At 55.6% G+C, this 25,000-nt stretch overlaps 2 protein-coding genes and 1 pseudogene across 6 annotated transcripts in view; 1 reads left to right on the forward strand and 2 right to left on the reverse strand.

The window, feature by feature from the left end:
• The window catches only part of LOC121307976 (pleckstrin homology domain-containing family G member 5-like), a 16,340-nt gene extending 5,901 nt beyond the window's left edge, over positions 1-10,439 (reverse strand). Inside the window, exons 1-7 of the mRNA XM_041240256.1 lie at positions 9,613-10,439; positions 7,639-7,715; positions 1,685-1,829; positions 805-916; positions 548-608; positions 368-459; positions 3-293 (exon numbers count right to left, since the gene is read on the reverse strand). Coding sequence (XP_041096190.1) covers positions 3-293; positions 368-459; positions 548-608; positions 805-916; positions 1,685-1,829; positions 7,639-7,715; positions 9,613-9,739 — 905 coding nt within the window. The 5' untranslated portion in view covers positions 9,740-10,439. The remainder of the gene's footprint in view (positions 1-2; positions 294-367; positions 460-547; positions 609-804; positions 917-1,684; positions 1,830-7,638; positions 7,716-9,612) is intronic.
• Positions 10,440-12,190: 1,751 nt separating this feature from the next.
• nol9 (nucleolar protein 9) lies at positions 12,191-21,695 on the reverse strand. 5 transcript variants are annotated; one of them, XM_041240258.1, is made up of 13 exons: positions 21,614-21,695; positions 18,618-19,289; positions 17,584-17,806; positions 17,280-17,410; positions 16,323-16,461; positions 16,013-16,109; positions 15,827-15,924; positions 15,555-15,716; positions 15,222-15,465; positions 14,911-15,028; positions 14,525-14,708; positions 12,861-12,994; positions 12,191-12,453 (listed from the first exon to the last, which is right to left on the reverse strand). In XM_041240258.1, exons 1-13 carry the CDS (start codon positions 21,653-21,655, stop codon positions 12,322-12,324), a joined length of 2,376 nt encoding a protein of 791 aa, XP_041096192.1. In that variant the 5' UTR covers positions 21,656-21,695; the 3' UTR covers positions 12,191-12,321. The 5 variants fall into 5 exon arrangements, with proteins under 5 accessions (XP_041096192.1, XP_041096195.1, XP_041096196.1 ...); XM_041240261.1 differs by having other exon boundaries at positions 21,604-21,625; XM_041240262.1 differs by lacking the exon at positions 21,614-21,695 and adding an exon at positions 20,993-21,231.
• A 15-nt stretch (positions 21,696-21,710) lies between these two features.
• Positions 21,711-24,893, forward strand: LOC121307978 (annotated as a pseudogene).
• Positions 24,894-25,000: the final 107 nt, after the last annotated feature.

Below are 25,000 nucleotides of genomic sequence, written 5' to 3' on the forward strand. Positions count from 1 at the left end.
ACCGGGACTGTGAGGGCAGCAATCCCATCTGGGAAGACTCTGGGAGTGTAGGAGGCAGTGATGAAGAGGGGAGAGGGGAGAGGGGAGGCACGTCACAGGGATGGGAGTATGACACTCCCACTGCAGAGTGGTGTGATCCAGTCCTGGTGTCACTACCTTTGATCTTGAGGTAGTGCCCCCCGAATCTGTACGCCTCGAACCCGAGAGACAGCGGCGTGTTGGACTGGTCGAGGAACAGATCCACCTTCTCCAGCTCAATCCCCTTCCTCTCAAACACAGGGCACAGGACCTCCCTGCAAACAAGCAGCGTGGGGTGAGAGACGAAACACACTCACACTCACTCTGCAAAGTGCACACTCACACTCACCTGAGTGTCTTCTTCTTCATGGCAGGGACGATCTCGGACTCGATGTCCACGTTCAGGTCGAACTTCAGCGTGAAGCACTCCTTACTGGGGTCCTGCAGGGGGCGACAGAGCAGAGTCAAACAACCCACTGCATACCCTCCCCACGCACACTCACACACACACACACTCACACACACTCACATCAGTGTGTCTTCGTCTTGGTTTTTTTTTGTTCAGCTTCAATGATGCGCTTCTCTGATCCCTGCAGAGGAGGCAAAACAAACCAGTTACTAACTGAAAAAATCTGAAATAAAACACAATAAAACAATGCTTTCAATAACCCCACTGTGGAGCCGCTGAGAGAGAACGACAGAATGAAAAAACAAAGGAGGAGAGGTTTTGAGTGAAGCACCTCAAGCACTCTCAATCTGTAGCTGCTCACTATTGCTGCCTCTTACCCCTTGGCAGTGTCGCCTCCCCCCTCCCCCTCGTCCTCCTCCTCCACGTCAGAGGGGGGGCTGGTGCGGGGGGGGCAGGACCGCGTCGACATGTTTCGAGCCAGGATCGAACCTGCAGCCACAGGGAAGACACAGTCAGAAACACAGCAAGAGAAACACAGGAGGGATCGCAGCCAGGAAAGCAGCTGTGCTTGACTGAGAGACCAGCCTGCTGAGACGAGGACGACTGAGCTGCTCTGCTTCCTATTGAGCGGCTCTGCTTCCTATTGAGCGGCTCTGCTTCCTATAGAGCGGCTCTGCTTCCTATTGAGCGGCTCTGCTTCCTATAGAGCTGCTCTGCTTCCTATAGAGCTGCTCTGCTTCCTATTGAGCGGCTCTGCTTCCTATAGAGCTGCTCTGCTTCCTATTGAGCTGCTCTGCTTCCTATTGAGCTGCTCTGCTTCCTATAGAGCTGCTCTGCTTCCTATTGAGCTGCTCTGCTTCCTATAGAGCTGCTCTGCTTCCTATTGAGCTCTGCTTCCTATAGAGCTGCTCTGCTTCCTATTGAGCGGCTCTGCTTCCTATAGAGCTGCTCTGCTTCCTATTGAGCTGCTCTGCTTCCTATAGAGCTGCTCTGCTTCCTATAGAGCTGCACTGCTTCCTATAGAGCTGCACTGCTTCCTATTGAGCTGCTCTGCTTCCTATAGAGCTGCTCTGCTTCCTATTGAGCTGCTCTGCTTCCTATAGAGCTGCTCTGCTTCCTATTGAGCTGCTCTGCTTCCTATAGAGCTGCTCTGCTTCCTATAGAGCTGCTCTGCTTCCTATGACAGAGCTGCTCTGCTTCCTATGACAGTGGATTGAGCTGCACTGTGTCCCTCTATTTCTCCTCTCTCTCTCTCACCCTGTGGCTGCAGGTGGAAGCGGGGGTGTCTGTCGTAGTGCATGCTGTCTCCAGGTTGCTCGTGGTGACAGCGGGAGTCACATGACTCGCACAGGTTCAGGGGGGTGTGGCTGTTCAGAGCCTGGCAGTCCAGGTGGTGACACACCTGTGGGAGACACAGGGTCAGGGGTCAGGGGTCACCTCCCAAGCACTCCACTGTGTTCAGGTTTGTTTATAGTCTGAAGGGAATTTCGTTAAGGACAAGCGAGAGGGCAGAAATATACACCCTGAAAGCATATCACACACTGACCCCAAACACAGAGCTCAAGGTATGGTAAAGCATAGGGAAGCATTGTAAAGCACAGAGAGGTCTGGTAAAGCATAGGGAAGCATTGTAAAGCACAGAGAGGTCTGGTAAAGCACAGGGAAGCATTGTAAAGCACAGAGAGGTCTGGTAAAGCACAGGGAAGCATTGTAAAGCACAGAGAGGTGGTAAAGCACAGGGAAGCATTGTAAAGCACAGAGAGGTCTGGTAAAGCATAGGGAAGCATTGTAAAGCACAGAGAGGTCTGGTAAAGCATAGGGAAGCATTGTAAAGCACAGAGAGGTCTGGTAAAGCACAGGGAAGCATTGTAAAGCACAGAGAGGTCTGGTAAAGCATAGGGAAGCATTGTAAAGCACAGAGAGGTCTGGTAAAGCACAGGGAAGCATTGTAAAGCACAGAGAGGTCTGGTAAAGCACAGGGAAGCATTGCAAAGCACAGAGAGGTCTGGTAAAGCACAGGGAAGCATTGTAAAGCACAGAGAGGTCTGGTAAAGCACAGGGAAGCATTGTAAAGCACAGAGAGGTCTGGTAAAGCATAGGGAAGCATTGTAAAGCACAGAGAGGTCTGGTAAAGCACAGGGAAGCATTGTAAAGCACAGAGAGGTCTGGTAAAGCACAGGGAAGCATTGTAAAGCACAGAGAGGTCTGGTAAAGCACAGGGAAGCATTGTAAAGCACAGAGAGGTCTGGTAAAGCATAGGGAAGCATTGTAAAGCACAGAGAGGTCTGGTAAAGCATAGGGAAGCATTGTAAAGCACAGAGAGGTCTGGTAAAGCATAGGGAAGCATTGTAAAGCACAGAGAGGTCTGGTAAAGCACAGGGAAGCATTGTAAAGCACAGAGAGGTCTGGTAAAGCACAGGGAAGCATTGTAAAGCACAGAGAGGTGCTGAACATGATGCAGTGACGCACACAGTGATCAAAGGAGGTGATACAGAGGTTTGGAAAAAGTCCAGCAGGGTCAAGCGGATTAGTGATATGATTTCTGTTTATCAAACAAAGATCAGTGCAGCGGGGCAGATCAGTGCAGCGGGGCAGATCAGTCTTTTTTTCTTGAACTCACTGGAACATCGGGGCGTTGTGAACCCAGCTTGAAGAGACCAGAATCCGTTTAAAATAATAACAAGAAGGACTCACACACTCACACTCACTCACTCACACACACACTCACACTCACACACACACACTCACTCACTCACTCACACTCACACTCACTCCCCTGGCGTGGCTCCTTCCAAACTAACCCCCTCCAGCTCCGGGCAGCTGAATTCCCAGGATCCGATCCTCTGGGAGAGTGGGAGAGAGAGAGCCAGAGCTTGGAGAAAAACACCTTCCCTTCCTCTCACGAGAATCAGCCCTGAGTGACAATAACTTCCTCAAGCCCGGACAGGCAGGCAGGCAGGGAGACAGGCAGGGACAGAGCCAGGCAGGGAGACAGGTAGGGAGACAGGCAGGGAGAGAGCCAGGCAGGGAGACAGACAGGGAGAGAGCCAGGTAGGGAGACAGGCAGGGAGACAGGCAGAGACAGAGCCAGGCAGGGAGACAGACAGGGAGACAGGCAGGGTCAGAGCCAGGCAGGCAGACAGGGAGACAGGGAGGGACAGAACAAGGGAGGCAGAAAACCAGGCAGGGAGACAGGCAGGGAGAGAGCCAGGCAGGGAGACAGGCAGGGAGAGAGCCAGGCAGGGAAAGAGACAGGCAGGCAGGGAGACAGGCAGGCAGGAAGACCGGCAGGGAGAGAGCCAGGCAGGGAGACAGGCAGGCAGGGAGAGAGCCAGGCAGGCAGGCAGGCAGGGACAGAGCCAGGCAGGCAGACAGCCAGGCAGGGAGACAGGCAGGGAGAGAGCCAGGCAGGCAGGTCTCAGTCTGCTGCAGCTGTGTTGTAACGATTGGTCTGTATCACACTAAACACAACGTCATCAACTAAGCGATCACTGACTCACTGCAGCATAGCCATCTCTCTCTCTCTCTCTCTCTCTCTCTCTCTCTCAGATTCTATTTTTAAAACCCAGAGAGAAAACGAAAGGAGACCTTGCGGGCGGAGCAGTGAACCCCTCATAAACCGGGATTACCGTTTCAAGCAGAAGCCTCTGACGTGACTGCGGTTTGGGCCTTTTTTAAGAACAGAAGCAGGATTTCCTGGGAAAGAAGCTTTCATTGAAAAGGGCTGACAGACAGCTGCTTAAAACACAGACACTTACAAATACACACAAATACACACATACACAAATACAAATACACACTCAGACGCACACATACACACTCACACAGACGCACACACACCGAGACGCTCACACACGCACACATACACACACTCAGTAGTAATGTACCAGTGAGTCTAGCTGCACTCCTCCTCTCTGCTGGTGTCTCGTCACACGCCCTCCTGCTTCCTAATCATCCCACAGCTTGTTCCTGTGAGGGGCAGGGAGCGCAGGAACCAGCCTTCTCTTCTAGTTTCACCTCAATAATAACTCCGATGAAGGCACTGGAGCCCAAACGCTGCTCTGCTTGACTCGGTCTCTTCTAGTTTCACCTCAATAATAACTCTGATGAAGGCACTGGAGCCCAAACGCTGGTCTGCTTGACTCAGTTCTCTTCTAGTTTCAATAATCACACTGATGAAGGCACTAGAGCCCAAACGCTGGTCTGCTTGACTCAGTTCAGTTTCAATAACTCTGATGAAGGCACTAGAACCCAAACGCTGGTCTGCTTGACTCAGTTCAGTTTCAATAACTCTGATGAAGGCACTAGAACCCAAACGCTGGTCTGCATGACTCAGTTCAGCTTCAGTAACTGATGCAAGTTGCCTCTCGTCTGGGACACACCTCGAAGTGGGAAGCCGGCAGCTGAAGCCAAGTTTCCATGGCCGGATTAATGAGAGAAGTCATGTCTGATCAGATCATCTGTGCAGCACAGTGTAGCTCTCTGACAGCGCGGGAGAGGAGCAGAGAAAGAGCTCTACTGGAGAGGAGAAACCCAAAGAGAGAGAGACAGAGAGACGGAGGCCTGCGAGGCAGGTCGTGTGTCTGTTGTTATGCTGGCCGGTTTGTTTTTGTGGTTGATGACGGATATCCAATGACACGTCGCTCTGACTCTGCCCCACCCAGTGTCTCAGAGCAGGAACACAGGCTCAGAGCTGCCCAGTCCTGCCTGGGCTTCACAGCACTCCTGTGCTCCTCCACTCCCACTGTGTGTTTACTCTCTCTCATAGACACAGCCTCAAACACACACACACACTGTGCATGTCCTGTGTGACTGGGGTAGACTGTATTAATCTTTTATACAGTCGTCTCCAATGCATTAACTACTGCCATTTCTCTGGAAACTCAGATGAACTTGTGGATGTTATTTTTGAAGTGTCACGCCCCCCTCGCTTCCAGCTCCAGATCCCACGCTTCCTGGAGCTCTGCTGTCCCCTGCTGGCCGTGCTGTGCACTGTTTGTGTTTCATGCCAGCCCTCCCTCCCCCTCTCTCTTTCTCTCTCTTTCTCTCTCTCTCTCTCTCTGTAGTAAAATCAGGCAGGCAGCTCTGCTGTAGTTCCAGACACTCAGCTTTCCCGTTTTAGAAATTATGACCAATAAAAAAAGCACAATTTATAGCCAGTCTGGTCCCTCCAGCCTCAGAGAAATTCCTGAACACTAAAGGAATGGAATCTCAGTCCTGCCCTGATCTTTCCACAGAGCTCCACTGCGCATTCCTTCACTAATTCAGTCATTATCACCGGCTCAGTCCTGCCCTGATCTCTCCACAGCGCTCCACTGCGCATTCCTTCACTAATTCAGTCATTATCACCGGCTCAGTCCTGCCCTGATCTCTCCACAGCGCTCCACTGCGCATTCCTTCACTAATTCAGTCATTATCACCGGCTCAGTCCTGCCCTGATCTCTCCACAGAGCTCCACTGCGCATTCCTTCACTAATTCAGTCATTATCACCGGCTCAGTCCTGCCCTGATCTCTCCACAGCGCTCCACTGCGCATTCCTTCACTAATTCAGTCATTATCACCGGCTCAGTCCTGCCCTGATCTCTCCACAGCGCTCCACTGCGCATTCCTTCACTAATTCAGTCATTATCACCGGCTCAGTCCTGCCCTGATCTCTCCACAGAGCTCCACTGCGCATTCCTTCACTAATTCAGTCATTATCACCGGCTCAGTCCTGCCCTGATCTCTCCACAGAGCTCCACTGCGCATTCCTTCACTAATTCAGTCATTATCACCGGCTCAGTCCTGCCCTGATCTCTCCACAGAGCTCCACTGCGCATTCCTTCACTAATTCAGTCATTATCACCGGCTCAGTCCTGCCCTGATCTCTCCACAGAGCTCCACTGCGCATTCCTTCACTAATTCAGTCATTATCACCGGCTCAGTCCTGCCCTGATCTCTCCACAGAGCTCCACTGCGCATTCCTTCACTAATTCAGTCATTATCACCGGCTCAGTCCTGCCCTGATCTCTCCACAGAGCTCCACTGCGCATTCCTTCACTAATTCAGTCATTATCACCGGCTCAGTCCTGCCCTGATCTCTCCACAGCGCTCCACTGCGCATTCCTTCACTAATTCAGTCATTATCACCGGCTCAGTCCTGCCCTGATCTCTCCACAGAGCTCCACTGCGCATTCCTTCACTAATTCAGTCATTATCACCGGCTCAGTCCTGCCCTGATCTCTCCACAGCGCTCCACTGCGCATTCCTTCACTAATTCAGTCATTATCACCGGCTCAGTCCTGCCCTGATCTCTCCACAGCGCTCCACTGCGCATTCCTTCACTAATTCAGTCATTATCACCGGCTCAGTCCTGCCCTGATCTCTCCACAGCGCTCCACTGCGCATTCCTTCACTAATTCAGTCATTATCACCGGCTCAGTCCTGCCCTGATCTCTCCACAGAGCTCCACTGCGCATTCCTTCACTAATTCAGTCATTATCACCGGCTCAGTCCTGCCCTGATCTCTCCACAGCGCTCCACTGCGCATTCCTTCACTAATTCAGTCATTATCACCGGCTCAGTCCTGCCCTGATCTCTCCACAGCGCTCCACTGCGCATTCCTTCACTAATTCAGTCATTATCACCGGCTCAGTCCTGCCCTGATCTCTCCACAGAGCTCCACTGCGCATTCCTTCACTAATTCAGTCATTATCACCGGCTCAGTCCTGCCCTGATCTCTCCACAGCGCTCCACTGCGCATTCCTTCACTAATTCAGTCATTATCACCGGCTCAGTCCTGCCCTGATCTCTCCACAGAGCTCCACTGCGCATTCCTTCACTAATTCAGTCATTATCACCGGCTCAGTCATCTCTCCACAGAGACAGGCTCAGTCCTGCCCTGATCTCTCCACAGAGCTCCACTGCGCATTCCTTCACTAATTCAGTCATTATCACCGGCTCAGTCCTGCCCTGATCTCTCCACAGAGCTCCACTGCGCATTCCTTCACTAATTCAGTCATTATCACCGGCTCAGTCCTGCCCTGATCTCTCCACAGACTGCGCATTCCTTCACTAATTCAGTCATTACACACAGACAGACAGACAGACACACAGAGAGACAGACAGTCAGACAGCGCAGTACTGCAGGGCAGTTTGACCCCCCAATTTGACCCCCTGTTGCATTGATTCCCGCTGGCTCTCAGAGCTCCGAGGCGTGGTGCTCTCTTACCCTGACTGCCCTCCGGCCCCCCACACAGTCCGGGTGCTGACAGGCCAGGAATCCCGCAGCAGGGGGGCTCTGCTCATCTGGAACACAAGGGGTTAATCCATTAGAAGAGAGCGAGGGAGAGGAGAGAGAGAGAGAGAGAGAGAGAGAGAGGAGAGAGAGTTCACAAGGCCAGTCTTTGTGTACAGGGATAGGGGCGGGGCTCAGAGCAGACACAACAGGACTGGCTGGGGAGGAAATGCTTTTATCAGAAGGACAAGAAGTGTGAGAAAGAGGGAGAGAGAGGGAGAGAGAGAAGAGAGAGTTAGAGAGGGAGTGAGGAAAGAGGCAGAGTGAGTGAAGGAGTGAGAGGAGTCTCCTGCAGAGCTGTGATCTCTCTCCCCCTCTCACTCTCCCTCCCAGTGCTCACAGCATAGCAGTTTTACCCAGTCTTGCTCAGGTGTATCTTATTAAACTCCCAGTGGAACAAGGAATGGATCAAACCGCTATGCAACGGGAGTCTTATTTCAACTCCTTCCCTGTTTACTGCACAGAGGGCATGGGCCACACTGCACAGTACTATAGGGGCTGGGGTATACTGTACAGGAGGGTGAATCACACTGTGCTCTTACTGTACTGTGCGGGACAATAGACCTCTGTGCATGACAGAGGCACTGCTGCATTCTAAACACTACCCACTGCCTAGCAACAAGCAAGAAGAGGAGGAGGAGAGGCAGGTCATTCTGAAGAATAATACAATCATACTCATATACAAACATGACAGCAAACACAGTGGAGCTGTGACTGACTGGAGAGAGAGAGAGAGAAACTTTGAGATGACAAGCAGACTGGACTGGCTGCATGGCCTCAGTGCTGTCTCAGCTGATCCGTCCCCCTCTCTCCCTCCCCCAGACTGGCTCACATCTCTCCCTCCCCCAGCAGTGCTGTCTCAGCTGATCCGTCCCCCTCACACTCTCTCCCTCCCCCAGCAGTGCTGTCTCAGCTGATCCGTCCCCCTCACACTCTCTCCCTCCCCCAGCAGTGCTGTCTCAGCTGATCCGTCCCCCTCACACTCTCTCCCTCCCCCAGCAGTGCTGTCTCAGCTGATCCGTCCCCCTCACACTCTCTCCCTCCCCCAGCAGTGCTGTCTCAGCTGATCCGTCCCCCTCACACTCTCTCCCTCCCCCAGCAGTGCTGTCTCAGCTGATCCGTCCCCCTCACACTCTCTCCCTCCCCCAGCAGTGCTGTCTCAGCTGATCCGTCCCCCTCACACTCTCTCCCTCCCCCAGCAGTGCTGTCTCAGCTGATCCGTCCCCCTCACACTCTCTCCCTCCCCCAGCAGTGCTGTCTCAGCTGATCCGTCCCCCTCCCTCCCCCAGCAGTGCTGTCTCAGCTGATCCGTCCCCCTCACACTCTCTCCCTCCCCCAGCAGTGCTGTCTCAGCTGATCCGTCCCCCTCACACTCTCTCCCTCCCCAGCCCTCCAGCAGTGCTGTCTCAGCTGATCCGTCCCCCTCACACTCTCTCCCTCCCCCAGCAGTGCTGTCTCAGCTGATCCGTCCCCCTCACACTCTCTCCCTCCCCCAGCAGTGCTGTCTCAGCTGATCCGTCCCCCTCACACTCTCTCCCTCCCCCAGCAGTGCTGTCTCAGCTGATCCGTCCCCCTCACACCCTCTCCCTCCCCCAGCTCTCTCCCTCCCCCAGTGCTGTCTCAGCTGATCCGCAGTGCTGTCTCAGCTGATCCGTCCCCCTCACACTCTCTCCCTCCCCCAGCAGTGCTGTCTCAGCTGATCCGTCCCCCCCCTCACACTCTCTCCCTCCCCCAGCAGTGCTGTCTCAGCTGATCTGTCCCCCTCACACTCTCTCCCTCCCCCAGCAGTGCTGTCTCAGCTGATCCGTCCCCTCACACTCTCTCCCTCCCCCAGCAGTGCTGTCTCAGCTGATCCGTCCCCTCACACTCTCTCCCTCCCCCAGCAGTGCAGTCTCAGCTGATCTGTACCTCTCAGGTCCTCACTGATGTGCAGACTGGAGTCCCAGGAGTACTTCTCAAGAGGGGTGTACCCCCCCAGCTCCCCCAACTCCGTCTCCAGCTCGTACGCACCCCGCTTCTTCCAGTACAGGAACATGCTCAGGGGTCACCCCCACGAAATAAATAAATGAATAAATGAATAACTCCTTCTAAGAGAACATTGCTTTCTCTTCCTTCCTTCCGTTTTTCCTTTTTTCTTCTTCCTTCAATTCTTCTCTTCCACCTTCCTTTTCCTGCTCTTCTTCCTTCGTTATTCCTCCTCTGTCATGCTGCCCCTCTGCTCCTAACCCTCATTATTAAAAATAACAAATCAAGATAATTTTTTAATGTGTTTTAAAAATATCTGATGAAGCAAAGTCCTGGTTCTGGTCCTGGTCCTGGTTCCTCTCACATGAAGTCCAGCTCAGACCCCTCGATGGCTTACTGTCTCTTCTGGCTTAGAAAACTAAACACAAACAAGCCTCGCTTCAAACTCTCCTGCGATCACACGCTGTCCTTCTGCCTGAAAGCCAGATCTTGCCCTGGGTTTGAAAGACAGGCAGCAGCCCCTGAAATAGAGGGGGGCAGGGGGCTCCGTCAGTGTGGACAAGCAGTGTATTCATGCCGTGGAGAAGTGCATGCTGGGACGGCACAGGGACTGACCAATGGTGTGAGAGTGGCCGGTACAAAGCCTCCTTCTCAATTCACTCCTACAGGAAAATAAATCGCCCTGAACTGAGCTTGTTAGCTAGACACACTGGGGCTGATCAAGCTGGCAGTAAAACCTGGACTGGGTAACACTGCTGTGCAATAGGAGTCTGATTACCAGCTCTGTAATAAGAAGAATGACAATAATGATAATAATGATAATTTAATTCCACGATCCTGAGAAATATCCCAGTAAGATCCCAGTAAGCGCATCACAAAGGTATTTTGGATTGAAATCGTGACCCTGAAGCCACGTGATGAGCACGGCACAGTGAGGGAGGAGCTTGAGATGACAACACGAGGACTGTACAGCCTGCCTGAGCCCTTTATAAAACACAGCAGAGACCTGACTGTGCAGCCTGCCCGAGCCCTTTATAAAACACAGCAGAGACCTGACTGTGCAGCCTGCCTGAGCCCTTTATAAAACACAGCAGAGACCTGACTGCCCCCTGCAGCCTGCCCGAGATAAAACACAGCAGAGACCTGACTGTGCAGCCTGCCCGAGCCCTTTATAAAACACAGCAGAGACCTGACTGTGCAGCCTGCCTGAGTTTATAAAACACAGATGACCTGACTGTGCAGCCTGCCCGAACACACACAAGTCTTTAATAAAGCAATGAATCAGTTTCCCATGCGTCAGCCCTATTGAAATAACACAATAGCCTGCCTGAGCCTTTATAAAACACAGCAGAGACCTGACTGTGCACTAACACAGCAGAGACCTGACTGTGCAGCCTGCCCGAGACCTTTATAAAACACAGCAGAGACCTGACCCCAAGACCGGCCGTTCACAGCAGCCTGACTGTGCAGCCTGCCCGTAGAACTTTATAAAACACAGCAGGGCGCCAGTGAGTCAGTCACGCATTTATACAACGACTCGCCCGCCCTCAGGTGGACAGAAGTGTGAACTGCAGGCTCCACAGTGCACACTGCGTGCAGGATTACCGCCAGCCCAGAGGCAGGAGACACGAACAGTTTAATAACGCGACGCGCTTAACACACTGCAGGGCCTCCTGCCATCACTCAATCACACCCGGTGCTGAACTCAGAAATACTAAAACAAACTTCAACATGCATATTTTAATTGTCATTTAACACATTTCAGGCACAGTGGCAGCGTTCTGGAAACAGGAAGTGACACGCTAGAATGTACTTTATTTTATTGTTTGGCCTCATGAGATCCCTATTAACTGATGGTCCCATAAACTGGCTGAGAGACAGGCTTCAGTGTATCACAGAGCAGCACCTGTGAGGAACTCATTGTAACAGAACACAGCTCAGTGTGGTCAGCGATGTGCTGGAACTGAGCAAAGGGAACGGGCATGGACTGAAAAAAAGAGACACAGACAGAGAGAGAGAGTTTTGTCGATCTCGTCTTGTGCTTGCAAACTCTTAAGCATGTTTCAGATTCCTGCAAAAATTAGCATTTTTTAAATTCAGTCTTAAAACAGATTCCTCCTCCTCCTCGTGTTGTTTTTAAACACGCAGTGCGTTCTGACTGCGAGGCCGTCTGTCCAGGGCGCTGGCTCTGCTTGTGACTCTGATTCTGCTTGTGGTTCTGGTTCTGCTTGTGGCTCTGGTTCTAGTTCTTGCTCTGCTTGTGGTTCTTGCTCTGCTTGTGGCTCTGGTTCTAGTTCTGGCTCTGCCTGTGGCTCTGGTTCTAGTTCTGGCTCTGCCTGTGGCTCTGGTTCTAGTTCTGGCTCTGCCTGTGGCTCTGGTTCTGGTTCTGGTTCTAGTTCTTGCTCTGCTTGTGGTTCTTGCTCTGCTTGTGGCTCTGGTTCTAGTTCTGGCTCTGCCTGTGGCTCTGGTTCTAGTTCTTGCTCTGCCTGTGGCTCTGGTTCTGGCTCTGGTTCTAGTTCTTGCTCTGCTTGTGGCTCTGGTTCTGGTTCTGGTTGTGGCTCTGGTTCTAGTTTTTGCTCTGCTTGTGGTTCTTTTTCTGCTTGTGGTTCTGGTTCTTGCTCTGGTTCTTGTTGTGGTTCTGGTCGGCTCGGCTCAGTTCTTCCAGCTCGGGGCTCCCAGGTGCTCCCGTCTCTTCAGGTTCTTCCTCTTCTTCAGCTTCCCGGCTCCGAAGATTTCGAAGCAGTATTCGGACGTGAGGTAGGGGCGCTCTCCCTCGATCCCAGCCTGGAATATCAGGAGGGAATCAATGAATGAAGGGAAGAGTCTGGACTGAATCACACCCAGAACTTCAAACAGAGGAACCTGAGCAGAATACAGAGATACTCAAAACACACGTGAATTCAAGGCGTGGCCGTGCTACTCTCCAATGGGCACAAAAACAGAATTTTAAATATACAGGCGGACAAAAAAAATCAAATAATAATAAAAAAATAATAGTGATAATAATTATAATAATAATAAATAATAATAATATACAGAGCTAAAGATTTCCTTCCCAAAACATCCGGAAATAAATGATTATGACACAATATTATACATGTGCTCCTGTGTGTGTGTGTCTCAGTGTGCGTCAGTGTGTGCGTGTCGGTGATCAGAGCTCCACTGGGCCCCTTGGCTCCTCCTCCTCTCACCTGGTTCCTGAAGAGGTCCTGGGGCAGGGCCACACTCCCGACCAGCATGCAGTTCACCTGCTTCAGCCGCTCCGCACTCAGAGGAGTCACGATGAAATACAGCCCCCGCGCAACATCCACCCCGCGCAGCACCCCTGCAGACAGACTCAAAGCTAATGCAGCTGCACAAGCAGACAGACACACAGACAGAGACTCACCGAATCCGAGGCAGTCACAGACAGACACACACCGAATCCGAGACAGTCACAGACAGACACACAGACAGAGACTCACCGACTCCGAGACAGTCACAGACAGACACACACAGTGTGTGTCACGTGACAGTGCAGTGTGAGTGTGTGTGAATCCGAGTGTGTGTGTGTGTGTCAGACAGTGTGTGTGTGCGTCTGTCACAGTCAGACAGTGTTTGTGTGAATGCGGGACAGTCACAGTCTGTGTGTCCGTGTGTCACAGTGTTTGTGTCCGTGTGCGTCTGCAGTGTGTGTGTGAATCCGTCACAGTGTGTGTGTGTGCAGACAGTGTCACTGAATCAGTCACAGACGGTGTGTGTGTGTGAGGACGTGAGACAGTCACAGACAGACAGAGTCACCATTTGTGTGTGTGTCAGTGTTTGTGTGAGACTCACCGTGTGTGTGTGTCAGTGTTTGTGTTGTGACGCCCGCACGCGGTCGTGTGTCACAGACAGACAGAGACTCAATGTGTGTGTGTGTCCGTGTGTCACAGACAGACAGTGTGTCCGTGACAGTCACAGTGTGTGTGTGTGTGTGTAAGTGTTTGTGTGTGCGTGTGTGTGTGTGTGTCTGTTTGTGTGTGACAGACAGACAGCAGACAGAGACTCACCGAATGTGTGACAGTGTCACAGACAGACAGTCACAGACAGACAGAGACAGTCACAGACAGACAGACAGAGACTCACCGAATCCGAGACAGTCACAGACAGACAGAGTGACCGACACTCACACAAACAGACAGTCACAGACGTCGAGACTCACCGACCTGTCGTCAACCGAGAGACCGCACTAGTCTCACGCCACCAGTCCGTGTCCGTGACAGTGTGACAGTGTTTGACAGTGCGGGCGTGCGTCACCGTGTGTGTGTGTGTCAGAGAGACAGTGTGTGTCAGTGTGTGTGTGTCGACAGAGACAGTGTGTGTGACTCACCACACGAGACAGAGACTCACAGACCGAATCCCGTCTTCTGCACACAAGACAGTACAAACAGACTGAGTGGGAATCAGAGACAGTCAACAGACACAGAGACTCCGAACCGAGACCCACAGTTCACAGACGTGAATCTGAATCCGCGAGGACAGACAGCACGAATCCGAGACAGTCACAGACAGACAGAGACTCACCGAATCCGAGACAGTCACCAGACACTCCCGACCAGCATGCAGTTCACCTGCTTCAGCCAGCTCCAGACAGACAGAGGAGTCACGATGAAATACAGACAGTCGCGCAACAGACACCCCGCGCAGCACCCCTGGGGACAGACAGACAGACAGCTTAGACAGACAGACAGACAGCCACGAAGACAGACAGACAGACAGACAGGAGACAGACAGACAGACAGACAGACAGACAGAGACTCACCGAATCCGAGACAGTCACAGACAGACAGAGACTCACCGAATCCGAGACAGTCACAGACAGACAGAGACTCACCGAATCCGAGGCAGTCACAGACGGGGGTGTGAGTGAGCAGCACGGGTCCCTCCTCTCCACCCGCACCCCCCACCCCCTCGGCCAGGCTGCACAGCCCCACCAGGCTGGCGTTCACCGTGTACAACACGTGAGCAGGGGCCACGTCGTAGTGTACCACGCGCAGGGCCACGGAGCGCATGGGCACCTGGGGAAAGACACACAGACACAGCAGCTTCAGTGAACAGGGATGCTACTGCACAGCAGAGTCCCCTAGCCCAGGCTCTGCTATCAGCTCGACCAGCCCCAGCGCGCGCAGGGGAGCGCCTCGACCAGCCCCAGCGCGCGCAGGGGAGCGCCTCGACCAGCCCCAGCGCGCGCAGGGGAGCGCCTCAGGGGAGTCCTGTTACCTGGTAGGGGGTGAAGCTGTGCAGGGGGAGGGCCGGCCCTGGCTCAGGATCCACACTCTGGAGCTGGCTGAAGTATCCCAGGAGGGCCAGATCACGAAGAACATTACAGCGGTAACGCCTGAGCACAGAGACAGGACAAAACAAGGGATTAGAACAGAGAGAGAGAGAGACAGAGAGAGAGAGAGAGAGACAGAGAGAGAGAGAGAGAGACAGACAGAGACAGAGAGACACACAGAGAGAGAGAGAGAGAGAGAGAGATAGTGACACTACAGAGAGGAGAGAGAGAGAGACAGAGACATGCACACACGTACACATTTCTCGCGGCTCCAGCCCCTGTGAACTCCAGCAGTGTGTGGCCCCTCGGGGTGGCGAGGCAGCTGGGCTCCTCTGCCAACCTCGGACCCCTGCCCTTGGTGTGCCAGCCTGGGGCTTGGCGCAGGTGGGCGGGGCTGAGGGAGGGCATGGGGGCAATGGCGGGGTCATCGTGGGTCAGCTGGACCACGTGAGTGACGCAGAGCAGACGAATGAGATCAACCAGGAGGAGCAGCCCAAACCCTGAGAAAAACAATCACACAGACAATCATACAGAGACAGACAGACTCCTAGACAATCACACACAGACAGACAGATAGACAGACACTCACCTCGCACCCAGCCCATGGTGTTGATGATGACTGGGCTCTCTCTCCGGTAGAAGCTCCACAGATACTTCACAGACTCCAGGTAGCGATCGAGGTCCTGCTCACACGAGGGCTCCCCGAAATACACCATCCGACCTGCGGGGCGCTGGTGAGTGAAGGGGGGGCCTGAGAGGGGAGGAGGGGTTGGGGTAGTGTAGGTAAACTAGATGTAACCAGCAGAGGATCTGAGCCACAGAGACAGACAGAGGGACAGGCCGAGGGACAGGTGTACGTACCCAGCAGAGGGTCTGTGAGAGACAGCAGGGACAGGCAGCCCGGGGGAGTGAACTCTGTCTGTCCCAGATCACACTCCAGGTAATCCACACAGGAGACACTGCAGAGAGACACAGAGGTGATCAGACACACGCACGCACGCACGCACGCGCACACGCGCACTTCCTCTCCCGCTCTCCGGTACGTACTGGTTCAGCAGTGTGTTGATCAGGTGCTGGTTGAATGAGGACTTGCCCACGCTCTTTCCCCCGCACACCAGGATCACAGGACAGCCCTCCTCCTCCACTGCACAGAAACGGGGACACAGAGAGCGCTTTAGCTACCAGTGCAGTGACCACACACTCAACACCCACACCCTCACCCTCACCCCGCCCGCTTCCACACCCTCACACACCCTCACCCCGCCCGCTTCCACACCCTCACACACCCTCACCCCGCCCGCTTCACACCCTCACCCCGCCCGCTTCCACACCCTCACCCTCACCCCGTCACACATACCCTGGCAGGCACGGACGAGCTCGCTGAGGGCGGCGCTGTAGCGCTCCGACATCACCAGGCCGCTGTTGCTGGGCAGAGACACGACGCCCGCCGCGGAGAGGGGGCAATCAGGGGCGGGCTGGCGGAACCCGCGCTCCTTCTGCAACCAATCAGAGATCACTGGGTTAAACGTGCAAACCAATCACACGCAGAGCTGAGCTAAACATGCAAGCCAATCAGCCCCAGTGTGAGGACAGGAAACAAGATCAGCGTGTGAACCAGAACTCAGTGAAACCAGGCCTGGATCATACTGCTGTGCAACCGGGGGGCTTACAACACCCGTGCTGTCTGAGTGTGTGAGCGCCAGTGTGAGTGTGCGTGCTCTCTCTCTCTCAGCATGCTGAGTGTGAACAGGTCCCGGTGTGAGTGTGAGTGCTCTCTCTCTCTCAGCACGCTGAGTGTGAACAGGTCCCGGTGTGAGTGTGAGTGCTCGCTCTCAGCATGCTGAGTGTGAACAGGTCCCGGTGTGAGTGTGAGTGCTCTCTCTCTCTCACCACGCTGAGTGTGAACAGGTCCCGGTGTGAGTGTGAGTGCTCGCTCGCTCTCAGCACGCTGAGTGTGAACAGGTCCCGGTGTGAGTGTGAGTGCTCTCTCTCTCTCACCACGCTGAGTGTGAACAGGTCCCGGTGTGAGTGTGAGTGCTCGCTCTCAGCATGCTGAGTGTGAACAGGTCCCGGTGTGAGTGTGAGTGCTCGCTCTCTCTCAGCACGCTGAGTGTGAACAGGTCCCGGTGTGAGTGTGAGTGCTCTTTCTCAGCACGCTGAGTGTGAACAGGTCCCGGTGTGAGTGTGAGTGCTCGCTCTCTCTCAGCACGCTGAGTGTGAACAGGTCCCGGTGTGAGTGTGAGTGCTCGCTCTCTCTCAGCATGCTGAGTGTGAACATGTCCCGGTGTGAGTGTGAGTGCTCGCTCTCTCTCACCACGCTGAGTGTGAACAGGTCCCGGTGAGCTGGCAGGCTGCAGATGAAGCGTGTTGCCTGGGTCTCCAGCCGCTCCAGCAGCAGCACTGAGGTTTCAGAGGAGACCTGCTTCATGAGACCAGATCGGCGCGCTGGGGGGAGAGACACACACACACACAGGGCTTGCGATGAATATCACTGCCTGAAACTGCATGGAGTTACACAACCGGGATCAAAACAGAGGGAGCGCCCCCCGCAGCGTGTGAACAGGTGTGAGTGCCCGGTGTGAGTGTGAGTGCTCGCTCGCTCTCAGCATGCTGAGTACCTCCAGCGCGCAGGTAGCTCTTCACGATGGCCTTGGCCTCCAGGCGGCGCTCTTTCCTGGTCTTACCCCCCGTGGAGTGCGGGAGCGCCTGGATGGTGAGGGGGCAGTGCGTCGGGGGCGAGAGCAGCGGGTACGAGGGCTGCCCTTCCTCCATCGTGAAGCCAAACACATCGATACGGCCGTACAGACAGGTGAGCTGAGACTTCCCTCTGAACGTGAGGGTCTGAAAGAGGAGAGGGAGAGAGCACAGGAGGGAGAGATACTGGTTAATCAGCTCCAGGGTGAAACCTGAGGAGAGGAAGAGAGCTCCAGGCGGCGCTCTTTCCTGGTCTTGCCCCCTCCAGTGCGGGAAACCTGAGGAGAGGGAGAGAGCGTCGGGGGGAGAGATACGAGGTTAATCACCTCCAGGGTGAAACCTGAGGAGAGGGAGAGAGCACAGGAGGGGAGAGATACTGGTTAATCACCTCCAGGGTGAAACCTGAGGAGAGGAGAGAGCACAGGAGGGGAGAGATACTGGTTAATCACCTCCAGGGTAGAAACCTGAGGAGAGGGAGAGAGCACAGGAGGGGAGAGATACTGGTTAATCACCTCCAGGGTGAAACCTGAGGAGAGGGAGAGAGCACAGGAGGGGAGAGATACTGGTTAATCACCTCCAGGGTGAAACCTGAGGAGAGGAGAGAGCGCAGGAGGGGAGAGATACTGGTTAATCACCTCCAGGGTAGAAACCTGAGGAGAGGGAGAGAGCACAGGAGGGGAGAGATACTGGTTAATCACCTCCAGGGTAGAAACCTGAGGAGAGGAGAGAGCGCAGGGGGGAGAGATACTGGTTAATCACCTCCAGGGTAGAAACCTTCACTGGCTAAACTTCATGTTTTTGCTCTATTTCATTTTGCCAAGCTGATTTTATTTTTTGATCTGTTTAATTTTCCACACAAATGAATCATTTCATCCAGTCTTTTTGTATGAAAGGCACTATGTAAATAACCCCTGGGAGTCTTATTCCCATCTGCATGCACATTAACCCCGACACCAACCTGTCCGGGCGCCATGACGACCACCGTCCTCCCCTTCCCATCATCCACTGCAGCCAGGTAGGAGGGGTCCTCCCCCTCCCCCTCCTCCTCGCCGGCTCGTGATTGGCTGTTGTTTTGGGGTGTGTCCTCCGCGCTGAGCTCCGTGTGGTCCCCGTTCTGCATCACCGACTCCGCGAACGAGCGCCAGTAATCAGTGTCCTCCATCTGCACCTCATAGTCCTGGACAGCGGGGACCAGCGCCGCCCCCTGCCGGGGCTGCACTCTCCCGGCCGAACCATTGCTGTGAGCGTGAGGAGGCTCTCTCCTCCCAGTCCCAGCTGGGCTTCTCTCCTGGGGGCAAATCCACTTCTTCCCCCCAGAGGAGGAGGAGGAAGGGGAGAGGCAGCTTGAGTTGGGCGGAGCGTCCTGAACGCCTCTGGGCTGCTTGTGTTTCAGTCTCTTGAGAGTCGGCTGCCCCCTGCTGGTGGCTCGCTGGTACTGCCTGGCCAGCGCAGACCCCGGGCTCAGGGTGCAGGGCTCTGGTTTGGACACTAGGTGGCGGTGTTGCTGCTGCTGCTTCCGTTTCTTTTTCAGTCTCCTCACTTGGGCTCTGGTGGAGTGCGGCACTTTCATTCTTCCTTTTAGGGCTAAATTATCATCAGCTGTTTGATTATTCAGAGCCAAACACAAATCCTGCAAAAGAAAATGATACAGTCGTGTTAGAGATGCGAGTAATAAACTTTCCATGCAATTCCGGATTATATAACCGTCTTGCAGCACGATAACCCATTAGGTACCAAATAATAATAATAATAATAATAATAATAATAATAATAATAATAACAACAACAACAACAACAACAACAACCACAACTCAAGCTGTATTTAGGTACTTTGTAAAAAAAAAAAACTCAGTTCGCGTTAGTTATCACAATAATCTAGCTGAAGATTGAATGCAAAAAGCTCGCAGAGGCCAGTTATAAATGCGCCACCAAATCCCGGAGCAGCCCGCACTGACTGCGCTGAGCGGGTCGAGAATGGGGCTCAGAACCGGACCGGCTGAGCGCTGCAAACACACCCGCAGCCTCGTGTGTGGATCTGAACCCCGATCTTTGTAAAGGAGTCACCCCCCGCCCGCAGGCACGATGCTGCACCCCGAGGAGTCCGGCATGAGCAGCCTGGACGCGCGTTCACACATCGCAGCGACTAAACGAGTTCATCAATGCGCCGGACCCGGTTAATATACGGGACTGAACACGGGCAGCGCGGCGGAAAGACAGCGGCAATGCAAGCGCTGTACGAGCACAAAACTGCGGCTGTGCAACTCAGCATGCAGCAGTGCGGGAAAATAACACACCGTGCCCGATTAACGACGATCGCAAAGCGCAGCACACACACAAAGCAGACATGTGTACTGAAGAGCATATTTCCACAGGCATGCAAACCGCCGCCCCGGTCAGGTCAGCCCGCTGCTGTTTCCTCGCCCTCGCCGATATTCGCGGGTGTCCCTACCCGGGCGGGCTGCTCGATCACTCGCTGCTTCTGCCCTGCACGGATCGGAGAGGCACTAAATGAACCCGGCGGGCCCCCATGTGCAGCCTCCCCGCACCGTGCTGCACGACCAGCCACCCGGCGGGCCCCCATGTGCAGCCTCCCCGCACCGTGCTGCACGACCAGCCACCCGGCGGGCCCCCATGTGCAGCCTCCCCGCACCGTGCTGCACGACCAGCCACCCGGCGGGCCCCCATGTGCAGCCTCCCCGCACCGTGCTGCACGACCAGCCACCCGGCGGGCCCCCATGTGCAGCCTCCCCGCACCGTGCTGCACGACCAGCCACCCGGCGGGCCCCCATGTGCAGCCTCCCCGCACCGTGCTGCACGACCAGCCACCCGGCGGGCCCCCATGTGCAGCCTCCCCGCACCGTGCTGCACGACCAGCCACCCGGCGGGCCCCCATGTGCAGCCTCCCCGCACCGTGCTGCACGACCAGCCACCCGGCGGGCCCCCATGTGCAGCCTCCCCGCACCGTGCTGCACGACCAGCCACCCGGCGACCCCTCAGACAGGGCGATCGCTGTCAGCGCCGCCTCTGATACCTTGCCGGGGCTTGCCGGGGCTTGCCGGAGCCTCACATCAGCCCTGGACCGGAGAGAAATGCTTCAGCTGCGATTTACGAGTCTCCCGGAATCTCCCATAAGGGAATATTTTGCACACAGAGTGGTGGTGGCCGACAAGCTTCTTCCTTTGTGTTGATCTTATTTTAAAGGGAATCCGCAGACCCGAGCCACGTGTGCAGAGTGATCGGCGCTATGCTCACTGTTTGTTTGTTTGTTTGTTTTTATATCTGAAGTGCCAGGCGGGTTTGTTTTGCTGAGAGTCTGGTTCAATGTTTGCTTGCCTGTGTGCCGGATTCAAAACGAAGCAGCGTCACATCCGGAAACTCTGCTTCAACATGGCTTCTTTCTGGCTGGATAAAAGGTAACCGATCCGCGTTTGCTTTTCCGCAGGAGTCCGCCTGCAGAGCCGCCGAGCCGGGAGTGCGCACCCCGGGGTTTAAACCCACAGGAGCCCGCCACGCCTGGAGCAAGGTAAACCGCGCTCCGGTTACACTGCTGGAGAAAGGCAGCGTTAGGGACCGTCTTTAAAAACATTCCTTTTGTACTAAACGTCGAGGCCCGGAGGGGGAGGGGACGGCGGGGGGGGCTGCGTGTGTTTTTTTTCACGATCAACTTATTCTAAAAAAACAAACAAACAAAAAAACAACGGCGTGCATTCTGAAAAACAGCCAGACACGGCACACGAGGAAGCTTCTCTTCCAGTTTTGATTTGCAGCTGCTGTGCTGAAATGCGTGCACCGATAGCGCTGCGTGCTGCACAGGGGTACCGGCGTGCTCGCCTGTGTAGGTTGCATGTGAACGGCACAGTACAGTAGCAGGGATGGAAGTAAGGCTCCGATTGCACAGCAGTTTGCATCAGTCCCTGGTTTTACTACGAGTTCTTGTAACACACCTGAACTTACCTGTTCAGCTGTATCATGTCGGGACTGGTGTTGTTGCTTCATACAGCCTCTCACTGGTTTATCTTTGCATTCCCAGTTCCTCCTCCTGCAGTGGAAGATGACAGCTACCCGGAGCCTGCACAGCCTGGCTGTCCTCTCCGCTCTGAACCAGCAGAGGGCGCTGGGCCGCTTCTGCGACGCGTCTCTGAGCTCCGAGGAGGGCACGCTGTTCCGGGCTCACCGCTGCGTGCTGGCCTGCTGCAGCCAGCTGTTCAGCGGGGAGGGCCAGGACCCCTCCACCTCTGAGGAGCCCTGCCTCCCCCAGCCCTGCCCCGCCCAGGGCCTGGCGTTGCTCCTGGACTTCATGTACACAGGGGAGCTGGCCCTCACCCCCCGAAACCTGGAGGAGGTCGAGAGCGCAGCCCTGGGGCTCGGGGTCCCAGAGGCGCTCAGCTTGTGCCAGGAATTCAGACGGGGCACGGAGACCCCCCTGACGGACAAGGGGGCGGGAAAACCTGCAGTTACTGGAGAGGAGGAGGCTGGGGCTGAGGCTGGGGCTGAGGCCGGGGCTGGGGATGAGGATGGGTCTAAACCCACAACAGTTCGGAGGGCGGCTGTCTCCACCACCACCACAACAAGATCGGGGCGCAAAGTTAAGGGCCCCACCCGTCTGAGGGACAGCCCCCCCAGCAACGCCCCCCCCAGGACTCGAAGGGCGCAGAGGGCCGCCCCACCCAGGATGGAGGAGGGAGGGGCCAGCGGGGCTGACAAAGAGGTGAGACACATTTCTCAACCTGTGTTTAGTTCTTTGTTTTCATTAATTAGTCTTGCATTCTGTGGTCAGCGTGTGTTTCAGTTTTGTAGCGATTGCTGAACAAAAAAAAAAAAAAAGGATCAATTTTTCAGTCTAGCGCTGCCGACGTTACAATAAGACCCTGAGAACACCTCGAAACGTTTTTTAAAGACCCAAAGTAATTACAGCGCGGCCCCTTCACTGAGCTGCATAGAAGTGAGAACATCGGGCTGTTTGTGCTCCTGATTATAATGAGGTGGAGAGGGCCGGGGGACTCCCTCACGAGGTGGAGAGGGCGGGGGGGCTCCCTCACGAGGTGGAGAGGGCCAGGGGGGCTCCCTCACGAGGTGGAGAGGGCCGGGGGGGCTCCCTCACGAGGTGGAGAGGGCGGGGGGGACTCACTCTTGTTCCTTCTTGCAGCAGCTACAGGTCCCAGTGGAGAAGGAGGAGGAGGGAGAGGGAGAGGGAGAGGACCGGCACGGACGCGCAAGAGGACACGGACGAGGAGTACCTCCCCAGAACCGCTGCCCCCCCCCACTGCTCCATCACCGGCCCAGTACGAGCCAGGCCGAGGGGCAGGACACAGGCCAGCGTCAACAAGGAGAATGGGGACGCAGCGGGGATGGCCCAGGACAGCAAGAGACACCCTGTCCAGTGTCCCACCTGCCACAAAACCTTCCTCAGCAAGTACTACCTCAAAGTGCACAACCGGTACGTGTTTTGCAGGGTGCTCTCCCTCACAGGGGGAGCGGGTCTCATGGCTGTGCTGTGCTCTCCTGCACAGGGGGAGCGGGTCTGATCGCACTGTGCTCTCCCTCACAGGGGGAGCGGGTCTGATGGCTGTGCTGTGCTCTCCTGCACAGGGGGAGCGGGTCTGATCGCGGTGCTGTGCTCTCCTGCACAGGGGGAGCGGGTCTGATGGCTGTGCTGTGCTCTCCTGCACAGGGGGAGCGGGTCTGATCGCTGTGCTGTGCTCTCCTGCACAGGGGGAGCGGGTCTGATGGCTGTGCTGTGCTCTCCTGCACAGGGGGAGCGGGTCTGATCGCTGTGCTGTGCTCTCCTGCACAGGGGGAGCGGGTCTGATCGCTGTGCTGTGCTCTCCTGCACAGGGGGAGCGGGTCTCATGGCTGTGCTGTGCTCTCCTGCACAGGGGGAGCGGGTCTGATGGCTGTGCTGTGCTCTCCTGCACAGGGGGAGCGGGTCTGATCACTGTGCTGTGCTCTCCTGCACAGGGGGAGCGGGTCTGATGGCTGTGCTGTGCTCTCCTGCACAGGGGGAGCGGGTCTGATGGCTGTGCTGTGCTCTCCTGCACAGGGGGAGCGGGTCTGATGGCTGTGCTGTGCTCTCCTGCACAGGGGGAGCGGGTCTGATGGCTGTGCTGTGCTCTCCTGCACAGGGGGAGCGGGTCTCATGGCTGTGCTGTGCTCTCCTGCACAGGGGGAGCGGGTCTGATGGCTGTGCTGTGCTCTCCTGCACAGGGGGAGCGGGTCTGATGGCTGTGCTGTGCTCTCCTGCACAGGGGGAGCGGGTCTCATGGCTGTGCTGTGCTCTCCTGCACAGGGGGAGCGGGTCTGATCGCTGTGCTGTGCTCTCCTGCACAGGGGGAGCGGGTCTGATGGCTGTGCTGTGCTCTCCTGCACAGGGGGAGCGGGTCTGATCGTGTGCTGTGCTCTCCTGCACAGGGGGAGCGGGTCTCATGGCTGTGCTGTGCTCTCCTGCACAGGGGGAGCGGGTCTGATCGCTGTGCTGTGCTCTCCTGCACAGGGGGAGCGGGTCTGATCGCTGTGCTGTGCTCTCCTGCACAGGGGGAGCGGGTCTGATCGCTGTGCTGTGCTCTCCTGCACAGGGGGAGCGGGTCTGATCGCTGTGCTGTGCTCTCCTGCACAGGGGGAGCGGGTCTGATCGCTGTGCTGTGCTCTCCTGCACAGGGGGAGCGGGTCTGATGGCTGTGCTGTGCTCTCCTGCACAGGGGGAGCGGGTCTGATTGCGGTGCTGTGCTCTCCTGCACAGGGGGAGCGGGTCTGATGGCTGTGCTGTGCTCTCCTGCACAGGGGGAGCGGGTCTGATCGCTGTGCTGTGCTCTCCTGCACAGGGGGAGCGGGTCTGATGGCTGTGCTGTGCTCTCCTGCACAGGGGGAGCGGGTCTGATCGCAGTGCTGTGCTCTCCTGCACAGGGGGAGCGGGTCTCATGGCTGTGCTGTGCTCTCCTGCACAGGGGGAGCGGGTCTGATCGCTGTGCTGTGCTCTCCTGCACAGGGGGAGCGGGTCTGATGGCTGTGCTGTGCTCTCCTGCACAGGGGGAGCGGGTCTGATCGCTGTGCTGTGCTCTCCTCCCCTCAGGCGACACACAGGAGAGAAGCCCTTCGCCTGCGTCAAGTGTGGGAAGAGCTACTACAGGAAAGAGAACCTCGTGGAGCACCAGGCCAGGAACTGCACCAACCGAGCCCAGGTGGTGAGTGACCCCCAACCCTAACCCTTGACCCTGACCCCCACCCTCACTCTAACCAAACCCCAGGACAGACCAGGCTTGACTCTGCCGAGGTCTCTGCCCAGTGTCTCTCCTGTTCTCCCTCTCTGTCTCTCTCTCTCTCTGTCAGTCTCTCTCCTAGTCTCTC

Source organism: Polyodon spathula, unplaced genomic scaffold (assembly GCF_017654505.1).
Source record: "Polyodon spathula isolate WHYD16114869_AA unplaced genomic scaffold, ASM1765450v1 scaffolds_65, whole genome shotgun sequence".
Lineage (NCBI taxonomy): Eukaryota > Metazoa > Chordata > Actinopteri > Acipenseriformes > Polyodontidae > Polyodon > Polyodon spathula.

Bases quoted from the DNA above. Each gene is read 5' to 3' on its own strand.
- nol9 (XM_041240257.1), bottom strand. From the start codon at position 20,552: ATGGGGGCCCGCCGGGTGGCTGGTCGTGCAGCACGGTGCGGGGAGGCT. The intron at 17,807-18,617 runs GTTGGTGTCGGG...CTCCTCTTTCAG, and splicing joins TCGTCATGGCGCCCGGACAG to ACCCTCACGTTCAGAGGGAA. The intron at 17,411-17,583 runs GTACTCAGCATG...CTCTCCCCCCAG, and splicing joins GAGCTACCTGCGCGCTGGAG to CGCGCCGATCTGGTCTCATG.